The sequence below is a fragment of the Papio anubis genome, chromosome 3 (assembly GCF_008728515.1).
Source record: "Papio anubis isolate 15944 chromosome 3, Panubis1.0, whole genome shotgun sequence".
Classification (NCBI taxonomy): domain Eukaryota; kingdom Metazoa; phylum Chordata; class Mammalia; order Primates; family Cercopithecidae; genus Papio; species Papio anubis.
The window spans coordinates 86,560,888-86,574,216 of NC_044978.1; the positions used below are offsets into that span (position 1 = coordinate 86,560,888).

At 36.1% G+C, this 13,329-nt stretch overlaps 1 protein-coding gene across 8 annotated transcripts in view; it reads right to left on the reverse strand.

Moving 5' to 3' along the window:
• Nucleotides 1–13,329, reverse strand: part of NFKB1 (nuclear factor kappa B subunit 1) — a 123,541-nt gene that overhangs the window by 98,431 nt on the left and 11,781 nt on the right. For 4 of the 8 annotated variants that reach the window (XM_017958889.3, XM_009207264.4, XM_031664400.1 and 1 more), the window contains exons 2-3: nt 10,642–10,772; nt 1,063–1,108 (exon numbers count right to left, since the gene is read on the reverse strand). In XM_017958889.3, the coding sequence (XP_017814378.2) occupies nt 1,063–1,108; nt 10,642–10,772 (177 nt within the window). The remainder of the gene's footprint in view (nt 1–1,062; nt 1,109–10,641; nt 10,773–13,329) is intronic. The other 4 variants (XM_009207265.4, XM_003899022.5, XM_017958891.3 and 1 more) reach the window with 1 other exon arrangement.

A 13,329-nucleotide genomic window follows, 5' to 3' on the forward strand; every position in this document is an offset into this window, starting at 1 on the left:
AGTCTGAGGAGCTGATCTGTAGTAGTCAGTACTTATATAAAGATCTTCAAATTCTGAGTCCAAAGATCTTTTCACTACAACAATCTGTCTCCTTACTAGATCAGTTTTAAATAAATTTTTTTTTGGTATAAATTGATGGGGTATAAGTGTAATTTTGTTACATGCATAGATTGTATAGTGGTCAAAACAGGGTTTTTAGGGTATCCATCACTCAAATAACATACATTGTACCCATTAAGTAACTTCTTATCATCCACCCCCATCCCACTGCCCTCCCACGCCTCACCTTTCTGAATCTCCATGGTCTGTCATTCCACTCTCTACATCCATGTGTACACATTAAACATGCCAAGGGGCTGTAGTGGGTTAAACTGTGTTCCCTCCCAAAAAGACACCTTTAAGTCCTAATCCCTGGTACCTGTGAATGTGACTTTATTTGGAAATAGGGTCTTCGAAGATATAAGCAAATTAAGATGAAGTCATATTGGATAAGGGTGCACCCTAAATCCAATGATGCCTTTATAAGAAAAAAAGAGAAGGAGATTTAGGTTTAGAGACACAGTAGAGACACACAGGGAAGAAGCGCATGTGACGATGGAGGAAGAGATTGGAGCGATACAGCTACAAGCCAAAGATTCCCAGTAACCAACCAGAAGCTAGGGAGAGGCATGGAACAGATTCTTTCTGAGAGCCTCCAGAAGGAACGAACCCTGCCATCACCTTCATTTCACACTTCTAGCCCCCAGAACTGTGAGATAATGTATTCTGTTGTTTTAAGCCATCAGGTTTGTGGTGATCTGTTATGGTAGCTCTAGAAAGCTAATACAATAGCTATCCTGTAGCGTATATAATTTTTATGCAACAATGTGTACGAAAGCAGGGTGTGTTACTCATTTTACATGACATATCCTCTCCAACTTCACATGAAAGGACAGAGAAACTGAAATCTAAAAAAAAAATACTAATTTTAGAATTTTCCTAGTGCTAACTTACTGTTGTCTTTGTATATTTTAAAATATGAATATATTTAAATAGAATTGCCAGTGAGATTATGACACTTACTTGTTCAGGCCTTCCCAAATATGGATCATCTTCTGCCATTCTGAAGCTGTATATTAAAACAAAACAAAACAAAACTGTAACAACATAATAAACTTTAAAAATTCTATCACCATGGAATTCATGCAGGAATAAACTGTATTATACCAATAAGACCAAATATAATCCTTTTTTGAAGACCGTAGGAGGAGGACATGATGTAGTTCCTCTTTGGTATCTAAATCTAACAGCAAGGAGATTGCATAATCAAGGAATTACCACTTACGTATGATTCAATACCCTCGTGTTAAGCTCACCACAGTGCCCTGAGTTTGGTACAAATGATCTTTACGCTTTGTATAAAAAAATCATACATACTGTGATTCTTAGAAGCCATTTCTTTTTATCACCCTCTGAACTTGAAGGATTCACAATCTTAGTTCCTTAAGTATATTGTTTTCCAACCCTTCATAAACTTTGTGATGGTCCCAGAACTGTCTCAAAGTTTTCTACAAGGTTGAGAAGCTCAAAAGGGACTGATCAGTACTCTGCATAGCACAAGGGGAGGACTCCTATAGTGTACCAGGCTCTGTCCTCTAGCACAGGGGGTCCCCAGACCCTGGGCCATGGATAAGGCAGGACAACAGGAGGTGAGCAGTAGGCAAGCCAGCCAAGCTGCATCTGTATATACACAGCTGCTCCCCATCACTTGCATTACCGCCTGAGCTCCACCTCCTGTCAGATCAGCAGCAGCATTAGATTCTCATAGGAGCACAAACCCTATTGTGAACTGTGCATGCAAGGGATCTAAGTTGTGTGCTCCTTATGAGAATCTAATGCCTGATGATCACTGTCACTGTCTCCTGATGGGTCAGTCTCCCATCACTCCCAGATGGGATTGTCTAGCTGTGGGAAAACAAGCTCAGGACTCCTACTGATTCTGCATTATGGTGAGCTGTATACTTACTTACTTAATTATATATTACAACGTAATAATAATAGAAATAAAGTGCACAATATATGTAATGTGCTTGAGTCATCACAAAATCATCCCCAGGCCCCAGTCTGTAGAAACACTGTCTTCCACGAAACTGGTCCCTGATGCCAAAAAGGTTGGGGACTAATGCTCTAGCGTGTTCCACAGAAGCAAGCCATGTTTCTGCCGTCGTCCAGCTGGTACAGAAACTCCATAATATTAAAAGTGCAATAAAAAAGACAAAAATAAAAGCCCTTATTATCAAGGCTATAGGTCTCAGATTTAATCAACTCCAGCTAAACATTAATATACTGCAGGCCTTAGCAATCTTCTATTACCCGGAGGCCCTCCCTGATAAAAGGGAGGAGCCACGTGATCAGATAAAGATAGTATCTAAAATCACATATCATTTGAGATTTACGTCCTTGAGAAATGTCATTATTATTATTCAAATACAAGTTAATTTTATTTAAATTTATTTAGATCAAATTTTAGATATGTGACATGAAAAATGAGAAAATTAAAGAAAAACAAGGCTGAGGGTAAACATTAATTCCTGGGGGTAATTTTTCTTTTTTTTTTTCATAAAGTCTATGAAGCAGTCATGGGTACTTAGGACTGAAGATGAGAATGTCAGCTATCCACCAAAATGTGCTGTCTCCTTTCCCATAGTATTAGTATTGTAGCTGGAAATGTGACTGCTTACCTAGTGCATACCCAACATGTCGATGGAGTTAGAGATGGCCATCTGACCAAATGCTCACCAGTGCAATGTCAGAACTCTTGTGCACCACTTCCAGGTCTGGGCTTATGGCCCTTGACATGCTTCCTCCATATAAACTCAGACATGGAGAAGACCTGACTTCTACCAAAAAGATGATGATTAACAGCCTAGGGGATGGCAGATAAATGAGAGGGAAGGAATGAGGATCCCTGAACAATGCCATGAGACAGATCTGCTCTGACCATCCAGGCTGCTCATGCTGGTGGTGATGAGAGAAAGAAATAAACTTAGTTCTTTAACCCAAATGCACTGTCAGGTCTCTTTGTTCAAATAGTTTAGCCCTCACCCTAATGAATATATCACATAACACTCCAATAAGCACAAAGCTCTCCAAAAAAGAATCTGATTCTCAAAGAAATCCTCTCCTGCTGGAGCACTATGTGAGTAAGGAAGAGTGGGAAAGCTGATGAGCATTCTAGGGGGATGCAGAGCAGTGTACAACTTTAACAAAAGGGAAAAGGGCAAAAGGGCAGCTCTGAGTCCTTCAGAAGTTCGTGCAGATTTGCAGGGAAACATTTGACTAAAACAAGAAAGTAATGATTGAAGATATACTGATAGCCACAATTAAACAAATCCCAATTAAGACAAGCAGTTAAAAAAGGGAAAATTAGCCTGATACCGTAAAGAGGGTAAGTCACTTGAAATTCAAGAGTTCTATCATGTTGGCTGTGTGATCTTGGCTATTAACTAAACTCACTGTGGCCTTTGTTTCTTCATCTGTAAAAATGACAGATTTTGATGGAATGGACTTTTGAAAAGAATATAACCTTGTGGAGCTTAAAATATGTTAATTAGCAAATAAATGCCTATTCAAATAACATATCCCCTAAGTCTTAATATTTTTTGGTAAACTTGGATTTTCACATATATTTATAAGTATATATCTATATCAAAGAATCATTGGCATAGTTTTCAGTTATATGAAGAATACTAGTAAAAAAATTACACTTAAATACAGTACTGAATACCAGCTAGAACAATCAATGTCAAAATCCCGATCCTTAGAATACCACAGGAGCTCAAACTTCCAAGAAAAACATTAAAACCATCTTTGCCTTTAAGCTTTCTGTCAATCTAGACTGGTCTCCTGAATCTTCATAAACAGTATTAGCCTATGGTCCTCAAAAACAGGGAGATGAGGCCGTTGACTTGTTAATTATACTGATTATATATATTTAAACCTGTGGATGGGTTTCCCAGACTTCTGAATGTATACAGTTAACATAAAGTAGTCCTCACTCTAATTTTTAAAACTCAAACTAAACCTACTTTATTAGAACTGATGTGTGATCACTACTATAGCTAAAACCTTAATGAAAATCTGTCAATTGCAGGCACTAGACAAACTGCCAAATCAAACATGATCTTCCCCTTCATTATCCTCCCCATGATTTATACACCAATTCTTGCCAAAGGATCACAGTTTTAAAAGCCTAACAGCAGCCCAAGGCTCACTTGGGTGATAGTTAAAATCTGAACTTTTAAAACAGCCTTTGCAAGACAGTTAAGTTCACTGTGAAGAGCTGAAGTAATAGTAACGCTACGGTGATGTCAATGTTAATTCACAATTTAAAAATAAAATGTCAAAAGAAACCAAGAATCATTTGGAAAGGATGAATCACTAAGTGATATTTGCATTAATTGTAAAAGCAGGTTTTATTTCTAAAATGTTGAAATACCAACTAAGCCTCTGGAACTAAAGAATTAGAAAAGACCAGGGAAAACCCCTTCTACCTCCCTGTTCCCCCAGCCCTTCCCTTCACTTTCCCTTGCTCAGTTCTTTGCTTTTGAGGAAGGACCTTGAAACCAAAAGGGCGATAGTAAGTTTCTGGGGGAGAAGATGGGACTAATCTCTGCATCTCTTTTCCCAATAGTGAGGTTTTTAGGAAGATTTTCACACCACGGAAAAAGAAATAGAAAGTGTAGCTAGCCAGCAACAAATAAAATAGCCAGTGAATTGCTTGTGTTTTTCACATGAAAAACATAATGTTACAAGTAGCTTAGTTCTGAACATGTGATGAGTTCTATAAAATGCCTAATGGGTTATTTTCTGAACCTCTGTGACAATGCCCCCTCTAACACCAAAGTGTACCACGAGCTTCTTGATGAAGGCTGTAGGGCGGAGTGGATTAACTTGAAAGCCACAGAATTGAGCCATTAAAGATGGAGTTGGGAGCACGCCTGTCCTTGTAACTGGGGAAACTTTCTAGGATCAGAGATATTCACACTTTTGACTATGACCCACTGTAAGAAAATATATTCTTTCTATTCTACAGGATGTCATTTAAAAAAATAAAACCGTTTCAAACTCATTTAAATGATTTGCAGTTTGAAAAAATAAAAGTTTAGGTGCCATCCAGAGAGTACAGTTGGGAATCAGAGAGAAGTGTCTCTACTTTCAATATACTATTCAGCCACAATAGACACCACTTCGGTGTGATTTTAATACCTCATGTTGCATAGCAATGAGGATGAAACTACAAGAAAAGAGGTGGCTTTTCATCATTTCTCTGCTGGCTAATAAACTGATAAAGAATGTGAGGAGGGCTTTTCCACAGAGGAATTTTCTGGAGAAAACAAAATACTTTGCATAAAATTTGAAACACAAATGAGAGTATCTTTTGATTTTGCAATTCTACCTCAGGAATTTGTACTTAAAAATTATCTGAGCAAGTGTGTAAAAAAATAAGTATCAGGATATTCACTGCAGCAAGTAATTGGAAATAATCTATATGTCCTTTGATAACAGACTGTTTAATTATAATTATCCACATTTATAAGTTAAATATTATGCAACTGTTAAAAATAATAATATAGTATACAGTATAATCTGTATACGGTAACTGGAAACTTTTACTCAGTAAGTTATATGTTTCTATACTGTAATTTTCTAACTGAATTATGTAATTAGAAATATATATTTAAATAGGAAAAAGGAGAAATTTAAACCTCTCCTGAATTTAAGGTTTAACTCTGATATCTTTAACAATTAATGACATACAGTGAATAAAACATGATAAATGAGCCAAAAACTTCTAAGCACTACTGAAATATTCATAAGAAATACAATAGAAAAATTTCAACTTTAAAAAGAGCTGCTGATTGACAACTTTCTGATATTGGCTTAGTGGTGATGAAATAAAAGTTGATGGTGGCTTAGTTACTTTTTTTCCAGAAGAGCTGATTTCTGAAAGTTTTTAAAAAGGAATCAATATTTGTGCACTACAACATTTAGATTTATATAAACTAATTTTCCATGTTTTAAAGCTCCTCCTTCCATTTCCACATCCATGTTTCATTTGGGTGCAATGTGATCAATTAACATGTAGAATAGCTACCTGATAAACACAAATACATTGTGCTTGGAGCTGGTAAAGATAAGGTCCCTGTTTACAATGGAATGTCAATCCAATAGGGATGGCAGATACATATACAACATTCAGCTAGTGAGTTCATACATAGCTTATTAACACTGAGAATAATACACAGCAAATGTTAGCCATTTTATTAGATGGCATAATAAGCAATATGTTTGTGGCAAATTATAGGAGGAGGAAGATAGACAGCAAAAGCTTTAGACATTCTGAGAAGACTCAAGTATTTTGTTTCCCATTTTACATTTATGGGTCTCTAAGGTGGCTAGCTATGTGTCACTGCTAGATAAATTGTTTGCATTTTGCCCCCAGGGGTCATTTGGCAACATTTGAAGACATTTTTGCCTGTCACAGCTAGATGGGTGGTCCTACTGGCATCTAGTGTATCGAGGCTAGAGATGCTGCTACAAACCCTATACTGCACAGGACAGCCCCTCACAATAAAGCATTACGCAACCCTAAATATCAATAACGCTGAGCATGAGAAACCCTAACAAACATCATCACATCGTGACAGTGCTTTGGTTCACATGGAGAAAGAAGTAAACTTTACTGACTACCTCATGGGTAAAGAACTGTAGCTAGAACTTCACATATTTCTCTTAATTCACCAATCCTGAGAATCAATGTCCCAGATAAGACACCAAAGCTGAAGGAGAGTAAGCCATTTGCTCAGGTTCATACAGTAACACTGGCTAACCTGACCCCACAGTCTCTGGCTCTTTCAGTTGTTTAGGAGGCAGAAGTGGTTTTCCTCTTTGGCATATAACATTATTTATTTTAATATCGCATCTTTGCTTCAGGTCTCCCAAGTGTTCTGATTAGAGCTAGTCTACCCATAGCACAGCCTGAAAAGCAGAATAGGATTCTGACAATACACAAAATGAGTTCTTCACAAGGCAATCGCCTATGAGGATAAAAATACCAAACAATGTTAACTCAAGTGATAGTTCTTTTTTAAAAAAAAAATATTTTCTTTGGTCAATCTCAAAAGACAGAAGGAGAATAAAGAGATTCTCCCTGAACAATGTCCATACTCACTGATGGTATGATAAAAGCATATATACAATTACAATATTATACATAATTATATACATATACTTACATATTAAAACTATACATTTTATATATACCTTATATATAACATATAAGTATTTTATATATTATATATGTATATACTTATATATTAATTATATCAAATGTATATTATAATTTAAAACTACAGTATACTAAAATACTACATGAATGTTTTCCTTCCTTCATTAATTTAGTCATTCACCTAAAAATATTTATGACTACTATGTCAACACCAAAGTGCGCAAGAGTGATGTAGTTCCTGTACTCACACAGCTTACAGTTGTGGTAAATTGAAAACAATGACCACACATTTTTTTATATGCCACTCAACAAGAGGAAACATTTATTTCTCTGTGCTTTGAGTCTTGGCAGACCTATGGACATACGCTGACCAATAGGAACAGGTAGAAGTGCAAGTTCTAAACCCAGCTTTTAAGAGGCCTTGCAAAGATCATTCTCTTTCTTGGAACATTGTTACCATGCGAACAAGCCTGCCCCAGCCACTGGAAAATCAAAGACCATGTGGAGTAGAGAGAGGTAGTCCTAGCTGAGGCTCGGTAGCACCAGTTGGAGTAGCCAAAACAACTTCAGACAAACAGCAGTAGGACACCAGCTGAGTAGCTACAAACAGCACCAGTCGACTAGCCAAAAGACCTCAGAGATTAGCCAAAGCAGGCCAGGCCAGATGACCTAGGCAGCCTACAGAATTGGAAGAAATAATCAGTATTTGTCTTTAATTTTCTTTGTGGTGATTTTTTTATGCCACAAAAGCGAACTAATGCAACAGTTTAGGAAGTAGGAAGGCAAACAGGCAAAAACAATGCAATATAGTATGTGTCATGGGAAATGGAGTGTATGTGGGGTATGGGTTAATTATCTTGGTAATTCAGTAATCACACTTTGTTAGAGTTCTAGTCAAAGCCCACTTTGTACTCATTTTTTTACTCTATTGGTTTACTCAATTCCCAACTGAACAAAAGAGGCAAGTATAGTATACAAAACACTGCGGTGTATACAGAAAATTAAAACTGTTAAAACTTTCAGAGTGCAAATATTAATAAATCACCGTTAGCTTTAAGCAGTGATACCTTTATAAAACAAGTTAATGTTTTAAATCCCTTCACCTGTCTATCTAAAACCAATTTCATCATTCCTGCTGCAGTGAGCCCCATTCTTGACTTTCCAATTTCTGCCAATATATCATTCTCACACATGTCTAGTCAATAACCAATTTCTGCTGATTATTTTCTTCATGTTGTTTCTTGGATCTGCTACCTTCTTTCCAACATCCTAGGAGAGACCTTTATTGCCTCACCCCTGAATGACAGTAATAGGCTCTGCACTGTTCTCCCTCACTGCAGGGTTTCTTCCTCTTTAAGTATCTTTCACATCATATTATTATATTACTTATAAGATAAAGTTCAAAGACTTCAAACACTCAGCACATACATTATTATATTAAATCACATTATAAGCATCAACTACTATTATGTCCCAACCAAAACTCCCTATGATAGACAGATTAATCATTCAAAATGTCTTGCTCATTTCCTTCTTGTACATTTGTTCACAGTATGCCCTGCATCCTGAAATGCTGTCTTTTCTACCTCCTACCTCAATAGCACCAACTCTTTAAGGCTCTAGTTAAATCCAATCTCTGCCAAGAAATCCTATATTTTTCCTGTAACCTATAGCTCTGTAGTCACATAATATCTATAACACTTATATATACTGGTGATTTAACACTAGACAGCATAGTTTTACTGCAATCTAACTTTATATATTTATAATCTTCTCAAATGGATAGAAGTGTCTAAAAAGTAGAGATGGGAGTTTTGCTTTTTTGTATTGCCAAATTGGAAGGCACTTGTTTTGTTTTGTTTTGTTTAAAAAATACTGCATTAAATTAAAAAGCACTGTAATTTCAAGTTTGTCAGAATGTCAAATTCTGGTTTTAGTTGTCACAGATTAACAGTTATCTGAACTTCCCACCTTGCTATACTCAATTGTGAAGCCATACAAAATACCTAAAGATGTAATTGAAGACACTGGATATCATAGGGCTAGTACATTATAAGGTGCTTTAGGTAAATTCTAAATTCGCCCTCACTTTTTGACTGGGGCGCTTTCCAAATCATGACTCAGGGAGAGCCCAAAGAGATAACAGCAATGGGCAGAATATCACAAAGAAAGGGTTTAAACAAAAAGCAAGAGCCTCAGAAATCTACATAGGGGTCAGCTCTGGTCACTGGCCAAATACTAAGCTGTGATACTGTAGGACAAGACCCTGCAAACCTAATAGAAAACAGTTTCTGGACATCTAAGAGCTAAATGGAAATTCCAGACATCATATAGTGCTGAGAGACACTGAAGTTGTAATAATCCAGGGTGAAAGACATCACTGAACACTGTGAGCATTCAGTTGTGATTTCAGAAAGACCACATGATGGGAGTTAGAAACATCCTAAAATAAGGGCTACTCTAAACCTATCTTAGTAAAACCAGGTGATTCACCAGTAAATTCACTGCTTGTTACAACAAAACTCAACACGTTTTAAAGGAAGACAAAAACCCCAAACTCTCCACAATGGAATATCCACAACGTACAATAAAACATAATGAAGCCTGCAAAGAAATAGGAAAATAAGACTGAGAAAAAAAATGACACAAATGATGAAATTAGCAACCAATGACATTAAAATGGCTAATAGCTTATGGTCAATAATGTAAAGGAAAAGATGAAGATAATGAGCGAACAGATAGGCGATATCAGCAAAGAAACACACACCTTTCTTTAAAAAAAAGAATGGAAATTTTAGAACTGAAATGAAATTTCACTAGATGGACTTAGCATATTTAACATTATAAAAGAAAATGCCAATAAACTAGAAGAAAGGTCAATTAAAAACTCTCCAAACTGAATCACAGAGAAAAAAAGAGGCAGAAAGAAGTGAACACAGCTTCAGTGACCTACAGGACAATATTAAGCAGTCTTACATATTTGTAACATGGAATTCCAGAAAGAGAAAAAAGACAGAAAAGATATTCAAAAAAATACCAGTTGAGAATTTTTCCAATTTTGATTTTTTTAAAACTCAACCTACAGATCCAAGAATCTCAAAGATCTCTATGCTGGATAAAGACAAATAAAACCATGGTTAGGCATATTATAGCCAAACTGTTAAAAACTAATGCTAGAGGAAAAAAAAAAAATCCCAAAACAACAAAGGACAAGAAAGGACATATTATATATGGGGGAACAATGATAAGCATGATAAGCATGATGTTTCTGATGATCATTAGTCACAGTACAAGCTAGAAGGCAATGTAAAGGCACTTTTACAGTGATAAAAGAAAAAAAAAGATTGGTCCAGAATATTCAGCAAACATACCTTTTAAAAATAAAGGTGAAATTGACATTTTCAAGTAAACAAGAGCTAAGAGTATTCATCACCAGCAGATCTGCTAAAAGACATGCTAAAAAAACTTCTTCATGCTGAAGGGAAATGATAGAAAGTTGGACCTGTATGAAAGAATAAAAAGCATCAATAATGATAAATATGTGAGTAAGCACAATACTTTGATTTCTTCTATCTTAATTTCCTAAACAGACAATTGACTCTTCACAGCAAAACAAGACAATATATTTTGGAGTTTATAATATACAAAGATGTAAAATGTATAACAATAATAGCACAGAAGGATAAACAGAAGTATAACACTGTCAAGTTCTCACATTAATTAATTATAGACTCAAAGATGCAAATGGTAATAAATAAATATGTTTCTAAAGTGGTAAACTAACCACTTTAGAAAATAACCAATGAAGGAGATAAAATGGAATTTAAAACACTAAACTTGATTTATTCAAAGGATGGCAGAAAAGGAGAAAAAAAAAAAGAATAAAGAACAGATAGTACAAATAGATAATTAATTACCAAGATGAGAGACTTAAACCCAACGTACCAGTAATAATATTACATGGAACTGGAGTAAACTTATCTAAAAGATAGAGATGATCAGATTGGATTTTTAAAAAGCAAGATTCAAGTATATGCTTTTCATAAGAATTGTACTTTAATATTAAAGACAAAGTTTAAATGTATGAAGATGGTACACTGGGCTAGTTATATCATGCAAATGCTAAATACAAGAAAAGCAGGCTATATTCTAAAATATCAGATAAAGTAGACTTCAAGAGAAGAAGTACTACTACAGACAAAGAGGAACATTGCATGTAAGAATCAAAGGGCCAACTCATCAAAGACAAGCAATGATCTTGTTGTGTATGCACCTATTAACAAAGCTTCAAAATATATGAAGCAAAAAGTGGAAGAACTAATGGAAAAAAATGACAAATCCACAATTACAGTTAAGATTTTTAACATTCCTCTCTCAGTAATTGATAAAAGCAAAGCAACAGAACATCAGGAAATGTCTTAGTCTGTCAGTGCTGCTGTAACAGAATAGCTGAGACTGAGTAATTTATAAACAGCCCAAGTTTATTTCTCACAGTTCTGGAGACAGGAAGTCCAAGATGAAGGCACCAGCATTTGGTGTCTGGTGAGGGATGCATCCCCTAGAGGAGAGGAATGCTGTGTCCGCACATGGCAGTGGGCGGAAAGGCAAGAGGAGACAAATTTCCTCCGGCAAGCCCTTTTAAAAGGGCACGTAATCCCATCACTTCTTATAGGCTCTACCTCTTCTACTACCACATTGGTCATCCTGTTTCAACACCTGAATTTGGTGGGGACACATTCATACCACAGTAGGAAAGGTATAGAAAGCTTAGGAACAAAACTGTCAATCAAAAGAACCTAGTGTATGTCTACAACAACCCCACTGAATGATTTTAGAGTCCAAATTATTATTATTATTATTATTATTATTATTATTATTATTATTAGAGACGGAGTCTCGCTCTGTTGTCCAGGCTGCAGTGCAGTGGCACCATCTCGGCTCACTGCAAGCTCCGCCTCCCGGGTTCACGCTATTCTCCTGTCTCAGCCTCCCGAGTAGCTGGGACTACAGGCGCCTGCCACAACGCCTGGCTAATGTTTTGTATTTTTTTAGTAGAGACGGGGTTTCACCGTGTTAGCCAGGGTGGTCTCGATTTCCTGACCTCGTGATCTGCCCGCCTCGGCCTCCCAAAGTGCTGGGATTACAGGCGTGAGCCACCGCGCCCGGCCCAGAGTCCACATTATTTTTAAGTACACATGGAATATTCACAAAGATAGACCACATTCCTGGCCATAAAATAAGTCTCAATAAATTTCCAAGAATTGAAAGCATGCAGAGTATGTTATCTAAATACAGTAGAATTAAATCAGAAACGAGTAATAGAAAAATATCCAAAAAACAAATCCTGAAAGGTATATAATTAAGCAAAACTGATAAACTGGGGGAGAAAAAAGTACTTCTTAGAATCAATAGACTATAGAATATACAACCTCACCCCCCTGAAAGAAGCATCTAAATTCTTGCTGTATCATGTTCACTATAATCATGGGGGACAGGGATTTTCTTAGAGAAGTGATTAGAATGCATTCCAACGTGTTCCATAAAAAACAAATTTTTGCCTATGGTTGTCTTCTTAATCATAGCGGACTGAAATTCATAAGATCAAAAGATGTTTTGGGCATTTTAAAATTATATTGTAATTAAGAGTAATTTATATCATACTCTAAGTAAAATTTATTTTTATTAATACTATATTAGGACAAACTCTGCCAAGAATAAACTTGTAGAGCTAGAGAAGTTCTTTAAAGATTATAATAAGTTGGATAAAACCTTAAATGTTATAATTAAAGTCACTCCTGAGATACTGCTGCCTACCATTTCCACATAAAAACTGCTTCAATACCTCTGTTCATGGTGTGAGGTCTTTCATTCAGATGGCATTAAAAAGGGACTTGACATACTGGACTTTGTTCTGACCTTTTGCGTCTACATTTCTAATGCTACAGATTTCTTCTTCCCTAAAAACATAGTATCACAGGATTTTAATTTTGATATGTGTAGCCTCTGCCTTGAGTACCATTTTGGAATATTCATATATTCAGACTGAGGAAGAAGTAGAC